This window comes from Crotalus tigris, unplaced genomic scaffold, assembly GCF_016545835.1.
Source record: "Crotalus tigris isolate CLP2741 ecotype Arizona unplaced genomic scaffold, ASM1654583v1 scf7180000017903.3850313, whole genome shotgun sequence".
NCBI classification, from domain to species: domain Eukaryota; kingdom Metazoa; phylum Chordata; class Lepidosauria; order Squamata; family Viperidae; genus Crotalus; species Crotalus tigris.
In genome coordinates, this window is record NW_024096713.1 from 2,270,182 (window position 1) to 2,292,240 (window position 22,059).

Here is a 22,059-nt window from a genome sequence, read left to right on the forward strand (position 1 = left end):
AATTATTAAAATAAATGTGACACTTAACCAAAGGTAAAAAACAAAAATAAAAACAATATGCTGGTAGCAGTACTAAAACAAGCAGAAAGCAAGGCTTACTTTCTCTCCTTGCAGGTGGCCAATTCTCATTTCAGATTCACAGAAATAAAAACACTTTTTATTTCTTATTATGGTCATCCGCTGAAAATGTGGCTTAACAGAATAAATATGAAAATCTGTTTTTTTTTTCTGTAGAATTGGAAATAATATAGAACATATAGGTGGCCACAATATTTTATCCCATGTTCTCAGCAAGATTTGTTATCTGGGCACCCATGTTGCTAGAAAATATTTCTCATGTTTTTTTAAAGGAAGAATATCACTATATGGTTCTTAAAAAGTTGGACTTTGTAGTTTGTTTTTTTTTAGTTTCTCAGTTTATTTCCTTGAAAAGTATTGGATTGAAATCAGTGGATTAGGGGAGTTTGTCCAAAGCATCTGGAAGACACTAAACTAAGGAACTCTATTGTATGTGAATCAACCGTTTTAGGTTCTTTGTTTTTTAAAGTGAAGGAAAGCACTAAGTGGGAAAAGAGTAGGCTGGATGTGAATGTAAATATTGACATATATGAAGGTCTTTATTTGTTTTCGTCTGGTGATGTCCTTCAATTCTTTCCACATACCCTCTCTGTAGAACTTTCCTGAACAACTGGACTATAGTATACAGCAGACTTTGTAGCCAAAAATGTATCTGCATTATGGTCCTGCTGCTGCAGACATCTGTTTCCCTGGCAATGACAGATTTGCAATTTATTTAAAATATTTACATGACTGCTCAACTCAGCCAAAATGACTCTGGGCACCTTACGAAAAAGAAAACACAACAGAGCTAACAAGAAAAAATACAAAAAACATAGTACATACCTAAGAAACAAAAGAAAACACTAAAACTGGGATTCAAACAACAATAACACCATTAACCAATTGGGAGTCAAGCACTTCACGACCCAAAGCCAAAGCCTCTTTTCTAAGGACTAGCAGGATCAAGGCCAACTCTATGTCTATGGTTGTTCCATAGAATAAGGGCTGACACTAAGAGGACACACCTCCTGGTTTACAGAAGATGACATCAATTTAGTGGAGGGACTTGGAGTGCGGCCTCCTATTTAAGTATGTGATTAATGATATTGAACTTTACCTGGGGGACTTTGTTGATGCTGCATTTAGAAAATTTGCAACAAATAGGAAGGAAGCTACTTCTTGCTCTTCCTTTTTGATTGGTGCAGAAAAACTGACTGGTGGACTATGTGTAACTCCTGAAAACTGCTGGTTGGATCCAAAATGGTTCCCCCCACATTGGGAGTCCATTCAACTCACTTACAGTATAGGCTGACATAGGATAATCTTTTGCTAGTAAAGAGGAAAACATTTCACTGAAAGGGGAAGTCAAGAGTAACAAACAATGTATTAGTTTTTCTTCATTATGTTGAGAGGAAAGATATGACATGAAGTTGATTTGTTCCTCCTGTAAAGGGGATAAAGCTGCTGCATTTCCACTGCAAATGATAGCAAGCATGAATGAATATTTATGGTAATGTAGAGGAGAGTGTATGTGTCTGTTATATATTGTGCATGAATATGGGTTTGGGGAAAAATACACTGGTGTGCTTGCATATCTGTATATACTCACATACAGATCGGAGACCTAATGCACCCCTTGGATTCCAAGCATTGTGGATCAATGCTTTAAGGTCAGGCTGATGACTATGAGGCTATGAATATTTTTGTGAAAAAAGGTTGGCATAAAATGGCTCAATTTACATACAACTCTAATTCCAACTTTTGATTCATCATCATCATCATATCATCATCATCATCATCATCATCATCATCATCATCATCATCATCATCATGATGTTTGCATACTGTACCATGCTATGTCCAAAGAACATTACAGCTTAATAATAGACAAGCTGTGAACAGTTAAGGTGGGATTTTCAATGTGTGTTTGTATCTATTTTTTTTAAAATCCTAGAAATCTGTTTTGGAGTCTCTAATTGGAAGTAAAAGATTACCAAGAAAGGGAACTTCCTAAATTATTCTGTTTTACAAAACACAATCCTCTTTCTTTGTCATTCCTTTTTTTAAATCTGTAGGCTCCTAAATTTGTTTCTGAGTACATTTGGCAGACTTTCCATGATAATATTTGTTTCTCTTCTGTTTTCCCTTATCTTTTTCCCCTAAAGATGGTCTCTGAATTCAGGTTTTGTTTATTCAATTTCTCTCTTTTGGCAATACTAGATCCAATTTATCTTCATCCTAGAGGCATACATTGATAATTAGCAAGGAGTACTGTTTTGATGCAAATCATCTACTGAGATAGAAGCAAAGGTAAGCTTTGAATTATGCTAATGATAAAAAATTATATAGAGGAGATTAATATTTTGAATCTGGCTTTGGAAAGCCTGACCAAAGTCAGAATTACAACCTACTGGGAAAGTAATCTTCCTAATTTTCAAACGTTTCTTAATAACCTGGCTTGGTTCAGAATAGGACTTGCCAATTTTAACTTGAAAACAGAAGCTTAGTTCCAAATCACCTGTTAACAAAAGAGAAGTAAAAGATTCTTCATGCTTAGTCCTACTGTATTGTCTATCATTTCCTGGATGAAGGACAATTATGTATGCACAAAAGATTTGCTAGAAATTAACTTCTATTTTTTTTTCCTTGGCATTATTTGCCTTTGGCTCAATGGTATCCACAACCAATAATAAAGATCCAAAAATGACATAAAGTTCCAAAGATGACATTACTAACTTCATCATACAAATATTGCATTTATCTATCTATTATCTGTCTGTCTGTCTGCCTGCCTGCCTGCCTGCCTACCTACCTACTTACCTACCTACCTACCTATCTCCCTATCTATCTATCTAATATGCTGCCCAACACACTATCCATAGTGACTCTGGGTTCCATGTTTTATGTTGTGACAATCCAATACCCAACACAAACACTTAAGTTACATCATTTTATCAACAGAACAGCAGACTTTATTGGGGAAATAAAGATTCAGAATTACTTGTAGTTTGATGGGAAATGTTTTCTAAATGAGAACTAGAACCCTGAATTCTTTGGAAATAATGACAGCTACCTAGCCAAGTGTCTCTTCTCTCCATTTGTGAAGTTTTCTATGTAGGCCTACTCTGAATCCATAAAGTGAAGTATTGGGTTGGGATCCTGTTTTTTACTTTCAGAGCATACAACAGATTTTGGGGGAAAATCTGTTTTGAATTAAATTTTTCTCAAGGGCAAGTTCTGTCGTTCAAAGTCATGAGATTCTACTAAGTATACTTGAATATGGAAGATTGGGTGATTAGCAAACCTCTTCAAGTGGCTCTAGTTCCAGAAACTGAGTATATACCCACGTTTTCTCCTCAGTTATAATCCACTGTAAGTAGTATTATGATTCAGTGATAGAGTCAGTAAGAATTCATGTGGAGACAATGGACTTGGATCAGGAGTTCACCCTCAATTACAGGAGTTCACTGGGTGACATTTGGATCTGTCTCTATCTCCAATAAGCCCCCTTTATGTCATAGAATTTGGTGATGGATATCAAGTTAAAGGATGCTACCCTGAGTTATTGAAAGATAATCAGAAAAGAAAATTAACAAATAAGTACATGGAAGCTTTCATAATTTTGTGAGATCCGTAATCTTTCACCAAACATATAGTAAATGGAGTCGCACTGAAACTTCTTTGAGTTGCAGGAACTCAAATATACAATGCCATTTAATTAATTAATAAATAAAACATTTAATGCTATTTAGTTATTTATTAAATTTATATTTATAAAATATTCAGTGCTATTTAGTTATTTATTTATTAAATTTATATTTATAAAAGTTATAGGCCACCCATCTTACATCAAAGTAACTCTTAAGTATAGCTACTTAAAAAGCCCGTATATACACTCTTAGATTTAAGGGCCTGCATATATATTATTAGCTTGCCATAATTGTACTTTTTGTTTTGTTTGTGATTATGGTCAGGTAGAATAGGGAAGTACTAGACCATGAGGAAAATAGGTGTTTGATTGTAAAGGTCGAGCAGATTTCTCTGACACTGCACATCAGGGAACATAAGTGTCTGTTGGTTAGGGATGGTTTCATAGATGTTCCATTTATATTTCTGCAAATATAATGTTCTGGCGGGGGGATACCCAAATAGCAAAACACAGAACAGGAAGCCAGATCAACCAATTGGCACACAGGATGTACATCTCCACACAATACACAGTTTGGGAGGTGTGCATGTCAGCTGATCTGCAGCCATCTGCAACCCAATCCCTTTGCAGCTAGGCATGTGGTGATGCCTACATGCAGTTGTGGCAACTCTAAAACAAGCTTAAATACTGCTTAAGGCAAAGCAGTTTTTAAAATGGTTAGGATCAACTTGTTCCTCAAAAAAAAAAAAATGTGAAATTCACACTGAAGATTGATTTCTGTATTCTGTGATAATGGTGGCTAACCTCTCTTTTTCAGTATCAAATTAAAAAGGGGATTATTTTTGCAATACATAGGATTATTTTTTTCATTGTTGTCTGCCTGATCTGTGAACAGAATCTCCATATGTTTTATTACATATTTTCCTCTTCACAGTACAGAGATGCAGTGACAGAAGAAGCTTCATCCTTTCCATTATTGCCTTATTAAAAGCCTCTGTTGGTTAATTAGGGAATGATTCAAAGACAGTAATGTTACCATGATAGGACTTCAGGATAGAAGTCCTAAGCTTAATTCAGAAGAGGGTGCCCAAATGAATTTTGAGGTAAGCAAAATAATTCATGTTATTGCACAAGAGGATCTCAAAAGATAATTAAATCCAGGATTTAGAATGATCTAATTATATTACTGCCTAGAGAGTCTGAAATTATTATTGGCCCTTCCAGAATAATGGACATTTTAGCTTTGCTTTAACTCTTAATCTAGTTGGGTTTCACCTTGAATAACACAGTCCTTTTAGAATAATATCCTTACTTACTACTCAGTGTATTAATGAAACATAAAGTATGATGTTGGCAGTGCTTCTTGGAAATATAGGAGTGATTAGATAGCCTGACTGAGCACTGCTGATTTTAATTCATAGCTTCATTAGTATAATTCTTTGTAACTGCTCCTTGCTTAACTTCTTCATTCCTTCAGGATTTATATGGCACATTAATCAAATCTGCTTTCTTACTTCTTTGTACATATCCTGTGGGATATTTGGATTGTCCGGCTAGAATGAAAATATTTGAAAGGCTTTCTCATAAGAGGAAGAATTAGGGCTTGCCACTAAAATCCCTTTGGCTGCTACTGGGATAAAGATCATAATAGGAAGAGTCTCACATGAATGGACATCTGTGGGTATACAGTACCAAGAAATGAATTGTGCATGACAATGTACACACACACAGACACAGAGAGGTTCAGAATGCAAGTACTTAGTGGCAACATTTGCATGATGATTTTGTTATGCTCATCATTTTGGTATCATTGATGTTTACTGTTCATTAATAGTTTCATAATAGGCAGTAATTGAAAGTATAGGATGAAGACAGTTGGCTACCGTCTTCCTGAATGCATGTGTATGCTTGCATACTTTATACCTCTTGAAGCATTTGCTGGTTTGCATTGGTAAAGTTGACCTAATTATAGGCCCTTATATCACTGAGATTATCAAAAAATCACACAGAGTAATTCTGAGTGGATTCTGTAGCAAAAAAGTGGTATGGTAAGCATTTTTGGTCATTTGGAATAAGATAGAAAGAAGTGAGAAACATTGCTAATTTTTACATTTATTTATTTAAAATATTTATATGGCTGTCCATCTATCAAAGCCCTTGGCATCTACTGACAGACTCCTTTTGCAAACAGGTTATACTGGTGGCTATTACAAACTCTGAACAGGTGCAATTGTGGATTTTACTTTAATTAATTAATTACATTAATTACATTGTTTGCTATCTAAATTTGAGTTTGCCCTGAGCAACTTACAATAAAGTAGAATACAGTAAGAGGTAACAATTTTAAATGCTAAATGATAATTAAAAATGCAGTATACATACAATAAAAGCAGTACAGTTGAAGTTCTCACATTAAGCTAATCTATAAATCATAGTCTGTAATCGAGAATGGTTTTGGCCTACAAAAAACATTATATTTTAGTGTAATGCCTGGATTGTATTACAAGGGTATTATATTTGTTTAATCATAATTTGCTGCATGAGCCACAATGACCAGATTTTTATTTTATGCACATGCACATACACACAGATTTACACACATACCAACACAAAATGATGTGATCCAAATGTGTCATTTACTGTTCAAAAAATTACAGGGGATCATATAGTAAGCCAAAACCAAACAAACTGTATTATGATGATGGATCGACCAAGATATTACGCTTAGTTTTATTAAATCTTTTTCTTACCACATTTGAATTTCAGAAGTAATCAGATCTCTGAATTTACAAATATAGACATAACTGAGAAAACTTTTATGTGAACTTCCAGGGTACAAAGCCTGGCAGTTAAGGTTGCTGGTGATGACAGCGTAGAAACAATAACTTTAATTCCTTGTGATTAAATGGCCATGGTCATGTAGTTTTCTTTGACAATGATAGAGCAAATAGTTTGTCACTGCCTTTTTCAGGATCCCCTTCCCCAATTTCTAGACTAGTCTTGTTAACCATGAGATTTTCTAGTGGTCTGCCATCCATGTACTGACAAGGTTCAACTCACTTTCTTCCTTTACTTTTGAGCCCACTCAAGCCAATGGCAAGAACCCAAGTATTCTACCTACCTCACATAACTACGCAGAAGTTCAAATTTATTTAGTTACTTTATTTATTCATCAAATTTAGAAACTGCCCATCTTCCTCACAGAGGGACTCTGGGTGATGTACAAATGAAATACTAATAAAGCCTACAAAAGATGTGAAGACAAAGTCCCAGTGTAAAGATTTAGGTGAAAACATGTCAGGTTCCTTTGAAAAGGGGAAGTTGGGTTGGCTGCAATTTCCAATTTCTTTGAAATACAGTAGTGGTGCTGGATAAACATGAGCTTGCAAATACCCAGGTTTGGATAATTTAGCTCTGCACTCAAGCTGATGTGTGCAGTCAGAGTATTGCTTGTGTTTTCACTCATTCCAGTGTAAGAAGAACATGTTGTACAGATGGTTATTTTGCTATTACATAGTACTCAGGGATTGCAAAATATATGACTCTCTTTAATGATTAGTAATAAAATGATACAGGCCTGCCTGCTGGATTGACTTTAGATGTTGGTTTTAGAGCTAGAAGAACTATGATGTAATTATTGCTGAATTTAGTTACGTTTATGTTACATCAAAGTATGATTCTCTTTTTATTATGACAAGAGAGAGGCATTATGTTCAATTAGTAGGTCAGAAATAAACACTAACCAGGTGGCATAATTTAAACTGTTATTTTGAAAACAGTTGAGGGAACATCAGATTGAAACACCAGCTTTTCTGTTGTGGGTACAGATATACCCATAACTTTGCTCAGATCTTTTAGCTTTTCCAGATTTCTTGGTTTACAATTATTGCTGTCTCAATTTATATAGGTTACAGAACTGGATGTAAAGATACTTTTTCATCATCAGTGTAACTGCAAAAGGTCACTGTCCAAGGCAGCCACTAACTGAGGACTACCCAAACAACCTTTTGGCAGGTCTTCTATGTGGACTCATGCCCCTTCCCCATTTATAATACCGCTTATGTATAAGAAATGCCTACTTGCAAATGGTTAGTATATGTGGTTCCCTTCTTCGCTTTTTCTTCAGAAAGCTGCAGTGTAAGGGATGTTGATGACAGTCATTGATTTTTAATGATTCAGTCATAAAGCTGATTTGGATTATTTGATAGCATGTGGCTGCAGACAAAAAAGTGATACTTGGTGATTCAACTTGATAACAAGGAATCCTGAGCAGAATTTTATATTATACAACTTACTCACACCTGCAGAGTAAAGCATAGCTGTCCAAAGCAGTTTTTTTTTCTCACCCAAACATCTGCCACATTCCCATAATTGAATCATCTGAAGATTTAGCCAAACAGAGGAAGTTTAAACAAGGTTTGAACACATTTTATATTATTTCTAAGGACGGGAGTGAAAAAATGTCCTGCAGGTAGAATTGTTGGCAGCTGCATTGTTGCCTGTAGCTAAGCATTTGTATGGCTGGGAGAATCAAATAGAAAAATTAGTGGATGAAACTTGATAGATATGTAATTATGTATATCTGCCCTAACATACACTAACTTTACTGTTAATTTAGGAGATATGGATGCCTTGCTGTCTACAATACTAAATCCAAGTGACATAATAAGATCATTTTTGATTCTGTGGTATTTTTAATAGCTGTTTAATGTGCTCATATTTTGGAATTGGCATAATTTCCTGTAGCATGATGTGGTTGGTTAGAGACATCCTTATACAATAGTACAGGGGTGTCAAACTCAATTTCACTGAGGGCCTCATCAGCATTGCGGTTGCCCTCAGGGGGGGGCTGGGTGGGTGTGGCCAGGGTGGGTGTGGCCTACTGGGTGGGCATGGATGGAGTGAGTGTGGCCTACTGGGTGGGCGTGGTTGGAGTGAGTGTGGCCTACTGGGTGGGCATGGTTTGGGCAGGCAGAGGGGCGCTCTCACAGTGCCGAGACGTTGAGCCGGGCGGTGCGAAGCCCGCCAATTTTGCGCCTTGCTGCCTGTTGAAACTGGGCAGACTGGGGACTAGGCAGCATTGCACTTCTCATCAGATTCGCGCCATCCAGTTCAGCTCTTGGCGCTGTGAGGAGAGCGCCCCGCTGCCTGCTGAAACCAGGCAGGCTGGGAGCTGGGCGGCCTCGCGTTTCTTTTTGGATTTGCACCACTCGGATCAGCCTCTTGGTGCTGTGAGGAGAGTGCCCCGCTGCCTGCCAAAACCCCTCCCCCAGAGCCTATCAAGCCGAATATGTGAAGTAGGTGAGGGCCATTTGCTGGCCACTTCCAGGAAATGGTGCATTTCTTCATTCCTCACAAAGGGTAACATCTCCCCAGCATGCACCCAGGGGGCGGGGCCAATGTGGCAGGGGCTGGTTCCTCACTGTTTCCAGATGGCCTTGTGGAGCTAAGACTGAATGAGTTTCAGCATAGATGGCCACCACAAAATTGTACATTGGCTCCCTCCCAGCCGGCCTGGGCTAGGGCCAAGGCAGCGGGGGCCGTTCCCTCACTGTTTCCAGGATGGCTTCGCGGGCCACATGAAACTACTGTGCGGGCTGCATCCGGCCCCCGGGCCTTATGTTTGACATGTCTGCAGTAGAACATTCCAAGGGATGGATCATGTAAAGCTTCAATATCTTGTCTTGATCCTTGGCTAATATCTTGTACTACATATCTGAAGCTTTCAGCTGTAAGTTTCCAAAATACCAGTATAATTTCTTCCCAGAGCATTGTGGGAAATTTAAAAGGGAAGTCCCTAATGGGAGCAGCTAAAGACATCAGTCCTATCGATAGGTGCCACTAGGATCAGTGGGATATGTTTCTGAGGAGGCTTGTATAGCAGTTTTCTGTAACATAGCAGTGTTGCAAAAAAAAAAAAAAAAAAAAAGATAAGTAGCATTCTGAAATCAAAAAATAGATGAAAAGGCTCAGGCAAATAACAGGCCCTTCAACAAAAGACTCAGAGTCAGGCAAGATTTCTGAAGAGCAGGTTCCACTGATAGGGTTTCAGTTTTAAAAAGCCACTTTATTGCTTTCTCTAGTCTTCTTTAGCAAATAAAATTCTAAAGCAGTTTTGTATGCCGGCACTTTAAAACTGACAACAATGGAGGTTGGTCTGATTGACAAAGCAAAACATATTTGAATCAGTTTCTACAGGATTTGGGAAATCCTTAGTACAGAAAGATTTGCAATTTCTCCATTTTTATTATTCTTTTTGCAAAAGTTGAAAAAAGAAGAATAAACTGTTCCAAAGTGATTTTATTTGTTGTTTGAGAATGAACCTGAATCAGCTAAAAAAGTTTTAAAACAACAGCATAATACAGAAAATTAGCAGTACATATGAATATTAAAATATTTAGTAAGTAATTATAGACTTGGTTTATAATGACAAAATATTACCTAAAGACCCTTTACTAGTGGCATGTTTTTAATGGTATCTTGAGTCACTTCTTCTGTTTGTACATTCATTAAGAATGTAGCTTTGAATTATATGCATAAGAGAAGTGAGTGGGACTTTCCTATTTTAACAATGCCATCATGGAGTGAAGACTGGTCAAGATAGAAACACAAACAAAGCAAGTTTGTGGGGTCAAGTTAACATCTTGGATTGGAGAGTTGGCTGGAATAAATAGTATTTGAAGGTAAGAATGTTTAGTCATTAGAACTGGTAGAGAGCTGATTTGGAAGATCTATATATTTATATGGGCTAACTAAAAAAAATGGTGCCCCTGATGTAGATTATATCCATGATGTATCTACTTCTTATCATAAGGCATGCATCTGATATTTCTAATACATACTAGAGATGTCCATTTTGAGGCCAACATTTGTGTTTATGAGACATTGTTCTCAAGCTTCTTAAATCTCAGTTGTCCAGACGTTTAATCTTTTATTCAGGATTTGACTGGCAGAAGACTCAGAGGTCTGATTTGGTAACATTAATCTCTTTATTCAAGACAAGATTGAAACCATATGTACTGAGAGATTTGCTTACTGAAATACACAGCCTAAATTTAGATCTGTGATCCAAGATTTTTTTTCTCCTGCCTTTCTGAGTAAAGGAATGCTTTGCCATTCCCTTGATGTCCTTGTAAGGCCCCTGACTAATACCAGGAAATCCTGATTCAACAATTACATTCTTACATTAACTTCACTGAAATATTCAAACTTGCTACTAACTGCCTACTTTAAATAAACCAATAAACAAATAAATCTATTCTGACCTTACCTAAAGTGGCTCAGCCTGGACTGGCCCATTTGGAGATCAGAATGTTTATGACAAAGTCATTATATTGACATCAGATTACTCAGGTAAGAGTAGAATAGGATGTTTTAGGCTTAAAACTTTTCAACTTCAAAATGTTTTGTTCACCTGTTAAAGTCTATAGGTTAGATGCTTATTTATCTGTGTCCTTGGCAAATCAGCATATTCTGAAATGACTCCCCAAAGTGCTATATAAGTATTATATTAAAAGAGTAGGTATCAGGAATGTCCACAGGGTATGGTGAAAAACAATTAAGATGTTGCCCACAATACATATAAAAAACAAGCAGCACTTCTTTTTACCATTTTGGTACATCTTGACCTTTTTGGATGTGTGGACACTCTTTGAGAAACGAAGTAAATATCTGAGGAATAGGCCCATTTCAATGACCTCTCAAAGATAAGCAGGGTGATATATAAATCTCAGAAGGGAAGTTGTTCTGAAAAGATGGGGCAACCATAAGGAACAATGTGTCCTAACATATGGAAAGGAGACCTACACATCCCTAGCTAAGGTGAGTAGACAAAACAGGTGGCTTCTACTTGAAGGAGACAGTTATGCAGATGCCTAGATTCAATCAGTAAAATATTTTAAAGATTAAAAACAGACATTTGAATTGTGTTTGGAAAACTTATTGGAAGTTAATGCAGTAACAACTTTCAATTACACTGATGATAAATGGTTATACAGTAGTGTGTCTCACTCATTAGGTTAGATAGCCGTACACATACTCTATATTCAGCACTAATGGCAATTTCTGAGTAGTCTTCAAAGGTAGCCATTTGGGTTTCTACCTTCCTCTGGATAAAGACCCTCTCTGAGGGAGATGGACAGTTAAGAAATAGCACAAACAAACAAGGAATCAATAAGGAACAAAAAGTGCCTAAAGTGCTGTTTGATCATTACTTGATACTCTTGTCTCCCTTACCAAATTCCTGATTTCTTGGGTTTTAGCTTGGTTAGGACTTATGCAGTTGGACATAGGTCCTTTGTTAATTGACTAGTTTGATAAGGATGTAGAAAGTAGGGAGTAGTGATGGAAATAAGAGCTTGGAAGTTGTCATTGTAATTATTTGTGATACCTCAGAATGGTACAGTATTACTTCAGGCTATGATGGCCAGTTCTAGTACTCACTGTACGAGTGTTTTGTAAGGGTAGGGCTAACTTGAGCTTTGGTTTTATGGCACAATAAAGTTAATGTGGATTTTAAAGATCACTAAGAACATGGAACAAATACACATCAAATTGTGTCTGAAAATACCTTTATTGGTCTCAGCAAGGAAGCATTTTATAGAAGACAAACAGAGAGAAATGGCTAACATACAATAGCAAGATTTATTAATACAGGAAGATGGAGAGCTTAAGATGAAGTAAGAAGAACAATTGACTGCAGAGGAACATAGTATTCAGTGGTTTTCATATCCACAATTAAAATTAAAAGATTTAATATAGACAAAGGGGTAGTTGGAATTTAAAAATGTAAGACAGAATTTGAACATGAATTATCTACAAATTATGAACATGTAATTGCAAAAATATATACATTTTTGTTAGTAAAGTCAAGGCAAATCAAAATGGGCTACTACCTTTGGCTATAACATACAGATGTTAACACAAATATATATACCCAAATATACCCAAATATATCTGTATAATATATATCTGCCATAATATAATATATAGAAGGGGAAAGAATATGGGTAAATGGGATAAAATTTACATTGTGGTATAATTTAACAGAAGTTTTTAAATAAAATGATGCATCATTGGTGCTTTACATCAGATAAACTATTAAAATGTATCAAGTTACCTCCAGTCAATGTTTAAGAGATAAAAACATGAAGGAACATGAAAAAGTATTTATTTTTGGATTTAAATACATACTAGTATTAATTAGAACTTTTGTTTGAGTAGAATCTAAGGAAAATATAGCTAAATAAAAAATCAGTTACTGATTTTATTCTAGAACTTCTTGAGTGAAGATTGAATATATCATAATAAATTGCAACATATTGAAATCCCTGTCAACACATTTCCAAATGTATCTCATAATTATAAAGCCTTATATACAATATTGACAGTGCTAGTTAATGAAAATTTTAATGACATTTAATTTTTGCTATTTAAGTAGAAAAAAGAAAGAAAAATGAGCCTTTTTGATACAATGATACAAAAAATATTAAAGATTAATATTGCAAAAATCCCTAGATTTATATAGAAGATGAAAGAATGTTGAAGTTCTTCCCACAATGGAGGAATAAATCATAAACTTTCAGAAATAGTGGAAATGGCGAAACTGAACTGCCTGGTCGGGGAGAAAACAACATATACTTCCTTTAAAAGACTAGACATTTTTTATGGATTTTTTGCTAGAACAAGCAAAAAAATGAAATGATTTAATGATTGAAAAAGATGAGAATTTAATATGGGGTTGAAGGGATCTCTGAAAGAAATAAAAGGTCGGGATGATGATGGGTTTGTCCAATATCTGTTAGGTTAGAAGTCATATTTTTTAACTTCGGCTCTTTTTTTGCTTTTACTTGCACCTGTTTATACTTTTTTACTCTTCTTTTTTTTCCGAGTTGTGTTTTAGTTTATGTAAAATTTTCAATAAATATAAATAAATAAAGCAAAAGAGAGGTTAGGTAAGAGACATTAGCATCAGCCACATTAGCAATTTCCTGAAAGTGCTATCTCTAATATCCGATGCCCTGGGCCAGGGATAGGGAACCTTGGCTCTTTTATGACTTGTGGACTTCAACTCCCAGAATTCCTGAGCCAGCATGGCTCAGCTTGGAAACTCTCCCTTTCCCCTCAGCATGGCTGGCTCAGGAATTCTGGGAGTTGAAGTCCACGAATCATAAAAGAGCCAAGGTTGCCTACCCCTGCCCTGGGCTATTGCTCCTGCTGCTTCAAGTTGGTTTAAATATTTGCATTTTGCAGCAGAGGTAGTAATAAGTCATATTGCTCCCTTTTTAGGTTTCATTCATTTCAAAGCACCTAATTCTTTTCAAGTCTCTCTCCCCCCCCTTCCGCTCCCCATTATCTTATAATTTTCAAAGAGGCATAAACTGGTTTTAATGTATGTACAAATGCCAGACAGGCAATTAGACTTGCATCCTGTGGTGCCATTCTTTGAAGATGATTTTAAATGGCTGCTTCTGATGTGGAGAGGCAGTGCTGACTTTCAGTAGCTAAAATGGTAAGTTTTTATACTTGAGGACTCAGTGAGAAGTATTGAGTATCCAGGTAGAAGTGAATTGGGGACAGACTCGTAAGTCAGAGAGTGGCAGGGGCAAACCAGTCAAGCAAACAAAAACACTTTTGCAAGTCATCCATCTGAAATGGGTGATTATCAGTGAGAAATAGTGTGTGCTGTGTGTGTATGCCAAGGTGGAAAAGGACTTTCATGGGATCATCCCATCAAAGATAAATAAGGAAAGTCTTCTGGTTATGCATTATAGAAGACAAGTGAAAAAAATCAGCATATTTGAATTAAAATTGTGGTTCTCATTTGGACATATACAACCCCGAAACAGGATTGTGTTTTCCTCCTTCCAGTCTTTTAAGTCTTTTTTGATTACGTGCTATCAGGTGGTTGTTTTAGTTTTATAAAGGAGGGAAAATTATCAGGTATATGACTGAAGAAATAAACATATTAACCAAATTAGACTTGTGGTTGATCACAACAGGAGTCACCATGTCATGTTGTTGCTTAAAGGTAAATTCAGGTTTAGTTTCCAATTCCAAATCAATAGTAAATAATAGTTTCACTATATTCTGCATTGGTCACAACCTACTTCAGTACTGAGACCTATTTCATATACTGTGTCTAGCACATCATATTAAAAAGGGATTAGACAAATTGATCCAGATCCAGAGAAGACTGTAAGGCTGATCAGGAGACTAGAACTTAAGTTTTACAAAGAAAGAATGAAGGAGATGAGCATGTTTGGCTTGAAAAGAGAAGACTGAGAAGGATGCGGTAGAACTCTTCAAATACTTCAAAGGATGTTATTCAGAGCTCTCTCTCTCTCTCTCTCTCTCCCTCTCCACAATCTATTTATCCATAATAATCACAGGGACAGAAAAGGAAAAAAAAAATTCCGAAAGAAGAGAGAAGGTGGCATAGAATATTGTTGTGCTACTGATAACCAGTATCTCCCTTTGCCTCCTGGAAATGCAGGACCTTCTCCCTAGATGAATTAGTAGGTTGGGATGATTCAGGTTTGGTCAGATAGTCCTGTAGTAATCAGATACCAAGCTGGTATGGACATATTCATAAGGAAGCAAATTCTTACGTTATAAGGAAACAAATTCCAGGTGAATGGTAGAAAAAGTAAATCTTTTCACTATAATGGAGAAGCTTGCAGCTGATAATTGGCACAATGGTTTCCTGAACTTTTATTCGACTGGGAATCAAAATATTTCTCAGGAGCTTGGTTGCAAATTATTAAAACTTCCTGCAGTGGCTCAAATAGTCCCTTCCAACTCTGCGGTTACATTTACGCAATGCACTTCTCATTATCCTCTGTCTTCATTCACACAATACTTTGAATCATAAATCTTAAATGAGTTAGGCTCACAACACTAGGGCCAGGTGTGGGTGTGGGTGAACAGCCAAGTTTAAAACTAACCAAACCTAGCTGGTCGTACAAATGAAGCCACTAAGTTGTTCAACTGATTTGTTTCTATGAATCTATTTGTTTAGTTTTAATGTATAGAAATGAAATGATACAAATTTACTTACTTTCTGCAGTGAGCTGCAAAGGCCAAATGGCCTAGAAAAAGTTACACATAATTCTTGCAAACTGCAATTACCAGTATTAACACTTCCTGGACTATAACAGGTGGTGCTTGGGCTGATGGATTGCTCCTCCCCGTAGAAGTGGACGGTGTAGTGCGATAAGAAAGGAGGAAGTCAGCCAACCTGTGATGCCAGTCTCCATAGGTAATTTTCTTCAAGGCGTCCTTGGTGATGCGAACCATGCGTTCAGCCATACCGTTGGTGGATGGGTGGAAAGGTGCAGAGGTGGCATGACGAATCATGTTAGCCTGTAAGAAAGCTTGGAATTCGGAAGAAGTGAATTGAGGGCCATTGTCAGACACGATGACATCTGGAAGCCCGTGTGCAGCAAAAATCCCCCTCACTACTTGAATAGTCTTTGCAGCGGTGGTGGAAGATACAGGTACAACCTCAAGCCATTTTGAATGGCTGTCAACTAGGACCAAGAAGAATTGACCCTGAAAGGGCCCAGTGTAGTCAATGTGCACCCTAGACCATGGAGACTGTGTTTCCTCCCATCTATGTACAGGAGCTTGTGGCATTTCGGGGCGCGAGCGTTGGCAAAGGTGGCATGCGTGCACCTTAGCTTCAATGTCACTATCTAACCCAGGCCACCACAAATGGCTGCGCGCGAGCGCCTTCATGCGTACAATGCCAGGATAACCCTCGTGGAGGGAACCTAAGACCTTAGTCCTCATTGATGTAGGAATAACAACTCTGCTTCCCCAAAGCAGACAACCCTGGAAGGTGGACAACTCATTCCTTTTAGACCAGAAACTCTGAACCTCAGTGCCAGGACAGCTCTCTGGCCATCCAGATAAAACCCAAGAAAGGACACGTGAAAGTGTGTGATCTGTGCCTGATTCAGCGGCTACATCTCTGGCATTCAAAGGAGACTTGGGCAAGGCCTGAATGGAGAGAAGATTGATAGCTGGAGCAGGGTCAGCTTCTATTACCGGCAGGGGTAACCTACTGAGGCCATCAGCATGGCCCATTTCCCTCCCAGGTTTATGAAGTAGGGAGAAATCATAGGCAGAAAGAAAGATAGACTATCTTAGCATTCTGGGGGAGATGATTTGGGGAGTTTGCTTACGTGTGGTAAACAGTCCCAACAAAGGCTTATGGTCAGTGAAGACCGTGAAATGCCTGCCATATAAAAAATCATGGAATTTTTTAATTCCAGCAACCACAGCTAAAGCCTCCCTGTCTATTTGAGCATAATTACGCTCAGCAGCAGACAAGGTTCTGGAGTAGTATGCAACAGGAACCTGAGTTCCATCTGCCCTGAGGTGGCTTAGTACAGCTCCTACCCCATAAGGAGAAGCATCACAAGCGATGCACACAGGAAGGGATTCATTGAAATGTGCGAGTACACTGTTAGAAGTGAGTAAGGCCTTGACCTCATTGAAACTTGCCTCATGTTTTTGTGACCACTGCCACACTGCCTGTTTGTCTAATAGCCTGTGAAGAGGCTCAGCTACACTAGCTTTATGTGGAAGAAAGGAATTGTAAAAATTCAGAAGGCCCAGGAAGCATGCATAATAGCTTTCAGTTTGGATTCAGCAGGGTGAATCCCAGTAGCATCAATTTTGAATCCCAAAAAATCAGTAGAAGGCACCCCAATTTTACATTTGTCCTTCTTAAGCTTGAGGCCCGTTTCCCTGAACCTTAACAGGACAGCCCTTAATCTCTCAGCTAAATTGTGTGTAGAATCTCCTGCAATTAAGACATCATCAAAATAGGGGCAAACCCCTGGTATACCCCGTAGTGTGTTTTCCATTACGCTTTGGAAAATTCCAGAAGCGACATTTACTCCAAATTGTAGCCTCTTCACCTTGAAGGCCCCTCTGTGGGTCACAATGGTCTGCGCTACAGCAGTATCATCATCAACAGGCAGCTGTTGACATGCCTGAGCTAGGTCAAGCTTTGTAAAAATGCGCCCCCCCCCCTTGAGGGAGGCCAGAATATGATTGACCACAGGAACAGGATAGGCATGTTGCTGCAATGCCTTATTCAGAGTGCATTTGTAATCAGCACAGATGCGAATGTCCCCATTTGCCTTGAGAGGCGTGACAATGGGGGCTTCCCAGAGACTGGAGTCAACAGGTTCTAGAACTCCTTGCTGAATCAGTTTGTCCAACTCAGTGTCAATTTTACTTTTTAAAGCAAAAGGGACCCTTCTTGCTTTAATTCTAATGGGAGTGACAGTGGGGTCTAGTTTTAATGACACAGGGGGTCCTTTATGTGTGCCCAGCTGGGGGCTGAAGACATCTGCAAATTCTTTGCAGACTTCTTGTAGGTCAAGTGTTTGCAGACTATTGAGCCCTGTGACGTGTATTCCCAAGGCCTCAAACCAATCGAGTCCTATGAGACTCGTTCGTTCACCCCCTACTACTATTAGATCTAGTGGACCTTCAAAATCCTTATACTGTACGTTAAGGGTGGCCTCCCCCTTAACACACACTCTGGAGTTTTGAAAGTCTGTTAACACAATGTCAGAAGGCCTCAGCTTGGCCTGAGTTCCACTACCAGAACAAATCTTCCTAAACGTTTGCATGGAAATGATTGAAAGTGCAGACCCCGTATCCAGTTCCATAGCCAATGGAACCCCTTGTAGCTTCACCTTAAGTGACAGCTTTTTCTTAATGGGCTTGTGTGTGCCTGTCCTATAGATGCTTCTTCGCGAAGCGCAAAACCCCACCCTGTTTTGGCTGGGAACCCTGGTACCTTTCAGGCGCAATTCTTCCTGAGGTTGTACCTTCTGACGGCCCAGACACACAGCTGCAATGTGTCCTTGTTTTCCGCACGCCCTGCAGATAGCGGAGCAGAACTTGCAGTCGGTTCTCTTGTGGCGACCTCCACAACCGATGCACTTGGGGAGAGCTGAAAAGCTTCCTTTTTGTTTTCCTTCCTTTGTGGGGTGGAGACGGTCCACTTCCTCATCAGGATCCTCCTCAGAGTTCCTTTGGACTTCTTCCTGGTGCACGGACGCAGCATCTGGACTGTTTCTGATCGGCCGCATGTTCTTGATGGCGCCGCCCGCTGCTTCTTCTGCGGTGACCTCTCTCAAGGCATCTTGGAATGACAAGTCCTCCTTGGCAAAAAGTCTCTGTTGTAACTCTCTATGCCTTAGACCACATACAAATCTGTCCCTCAGTCGTTCTTCGAGGTCTTTGAACTCGCAATGTTTGGCGGCTTTTCTCAACGCGGCGATGTACTCCTTGGCCGATTCTCCGGGTCGTTGATCCCTCTGCTCGAAGGTGTGGCGCCACGCGATGATGGACATCTTGGGCTGGAAGTGCTCCTTCAGTAGCTTTTTTAGATCTGCGTAGCTGACAGACTCTAGAGGGACAGGTGCTGCAAGGTTCTCAGCGATTTCGAATGCGTCTTGACCACAAACGCACAGCAGGGTGGCAGCCTTTAAACTATCTTCCCGTACTTGATTTACCTTGAGGTAGTTTTCCACCCTGGCTACGTAGGACTCCCACCTCTCTGGATGTGAGACATCGAATTCCAAAAGCCTTCCAATTTTTGCCATTTTGTAGAAGGAAGGGTCTATCTGCCAGCCTACCCCCGAATGCACGCTGGATTGGCGGGTAGCTGCTGAGTCAACACCGTTCCTGCCGCTCAGGACTCACTTGGGTAAGCTTACACCTTTTCGATTGATGTAAGGCATCCCACCTTCGCCGCCAGTGTTGCGTCCTTCGCGAAATGGCAAGACACGAGAAGCAGTTGTAGTTCTCAAGACTTCTTTATTCTTAGTTCAGCTTACAGTTGGAAGACGCCGGCAACACCCAAAACTCTTGGCCTCTTATATAGGCCATTCCCGGGTCAATCTGCAACTTTTGGCATGCCAGCACTTGCGCATGCACACAAGTACTGGCGACAGCCTGTCTGGTCCCGGGCAACTTGCACCTGTCCGGGACCGTTTGCAATGCCCCGAGCCTGCTTGCACAGGCTCAGGACATAACATTAACCATTCTAACTATCATGATTTTAGTTCACCACTAACTTGTATTTCATTCCCAAAATTTGTCAGTTTCTGCTTGATGAGAATTGCCTCATGTCCATCTTTATTTCAGAGCTCTCTGATTATAGAATGCAAAATGACAGGAAGAATATATTGTTCCTATTTTAATATGCTACTGTTATATACTAGAGGATTTTGTTTAAACTTGTCCCGCCATATGGTTGTTAAATAGGATCTGTGTATCATCTGTAATGCTCTCAAAATCCCAAAATCGAAACAGTTTGCTGTTCTTGTGTCAGTTGCACTATTTGCTTGGAGGAAAATGCCTTTGATTAAATTGAACCTAATTCCAACTTAGGTGGGAGAGAAACCAACACTTTAGAGCTGCACAAACTAAATTCTGTCCTCTAAATTTAAACTCACAAAAATATGTGTACACACACACACACAAAACCACAATCCCTTCCCTTCCCTTATCCATTCCAAATGGTTAAAGCCTGTGAAAGCCCTTTGGTTTACACAAAGGGAGTGTTACAGTTTGTAAGCCAGTTGTGTTGAAGATGGATTCAATAGTTGTAGTTACTTTTATTCTTGGCCAAGAAAACTGCATCAATCATCATTTTTTTTCCATATAACTTGTAAATTCAGGGCATTGTTTGGAACAGGCAGGAGGGACTTTTCCTCTTTGTCAGACCACATGTAATTCTTGGGAGCAACTGTACTTCTGGACAATTCAGTGATATTAACCAATGAATAATCCAAAGATATTGGCTTCTCTTTGGTGTGTTTTCCTTATTTTAATTTAAAAAGCATGAGCTTTCTACCTGATTTGAGATATCAGATTGATAATGAATATTTTAATATTTGGCTACATTTTGTAGTTTAACACTCTTTTTTTAATGATTGTATGTGTGCTTGCTTTATTTAAATGTATGTGTACATAATTTAGAGTTGCTTCAGCAGTTGAAAAAGTTTATGTGCTGATTGAATAAATAAATTGCATGATTACTGTAAACATAAAAAGTGATTACAGTATTACAGTAGTTGTTTTAGAGATTAAGACATGACATACTACATTTAATGTATACCTCAAAGTCATGTTTAAATAGATTATAAAAATTAAACCCTCAGCACAACTCTCTACCTCCAATTTCCATTATGTGTACTAATAAGCAATTGAAATTATCCCCTGGACTGCAATTAGGGATTGGAAGAAGCATTCCTATTAGAGCTGATGAGCATTTTGTTCTTCTTCTGTTCTTCCATCTTGTCTTCCTTCTAACTTCTCCCCATAATTAAAACTAATTAATAGTTTTTATTGCTGATAAACTACTTCCATTGAAAAGAATTGTTTTAAAGTGCATATTCTCTGTAGTATTTAATTAATGATAGTTTCCTGTTTCACAGTTATTCAGGGAACATTTGATTGATGGTGATGAAGTCATCACAAGATGGATATGCTATCTAGAACAGCTATTTAATATATGAACTAGGCATTCTCTAGCACTGGAGATGGATAATCCACTAATGGGTTAACTTAATCCTCCTGCCCAATCAGATCAAGTCAGCCAAACTTGCCATGCCTGTCCTGGGCCTGTTTCCCCAGTTTTCGACTTGATCTTGCCCAGAACAGACGTGCAGGTTTGGCTCACAGACAGTGGATTATCCATTAGATTTTAAATTTACTAAACTTCCTTGACTTTTAGTCTCTGGAGCAGCGCTGGGACCAGCGCTCCTCTAGAGGACCATTTCCTACTGATTCCCATTGGGAATCAGTTTTTTCCAAACGGAGGACTCCGTTTTTTGTTCCAAATTACCCCCCATACCCTCTTCGCTTGGGAAAGGGGATTTTCTTCCATCCTTTCTCCCTTCCAGCACAGCGCCCTTCCAAAATCCCCCCCATTCCCACCAACTCTCCTCTGGCGTTGGAGCTTGCGGCTGCAGCTCCGACGGCCTTAAAGAGCCTGGCTCGGCTCGCGGAGGCCACAGGGGCCTCGGATTGTGTCGTCACGTTTTTGGCCATTCCGGTGACTGCGAACTCGATCTAAACGTCGACGATCAGCTGGGGAGGGCGTTTTTGGCCCTGTTTCCCCCTGAGAAGGATGTAACAGGCCGGGTGAATCCTACCCGTTGCAGAGCCAGAGGGGGTGATCGACTGAGTTGCGGCCACCATTTTGCAACCGCGTGGTCCCTAGCCTTGCTGACTGCAAGGGAAGGTGGGGGGTGAAGTGGAAAAAAGACCTTTCCACCCAGTTCGGCAGCGATTAGGTCTGTAGCGGCGCTTTC

At 38.9% G+C, this 22,059-nt stretch overlaps 1 protein-coding gene across 3 annotated transcripts in view; it reads left to right on the plus strand.

Moving 5' to 3' along the window:
* The window catches only part of CCDC85A (coiled-coil domain containing 85A), a 63,074-nt gene that overhangs the window by 26,748 nt on the left and 14,267 nt on the right, over positions 1-22,059 (plus strand). Inside the window, exon 3 of one of the 3 annotated variants that reach the window (XM_039344379.1) lies at positions 2,281-2,326. The exons of the other annotated variants lie outside the window; for them this stretch is intronic. Coding sequence (XP_039200313.1) covers positions 2,281-2,315 — 35 coding nt within the window. The 3' untranslated portion in view covers positions 2,316-2,326. Of the gene's footprint in view, positions 1-2,280; positions 2,327-22,059 lie in introns of those variants that run through there. 3 annotated transcript variants of the gene reach the window in all.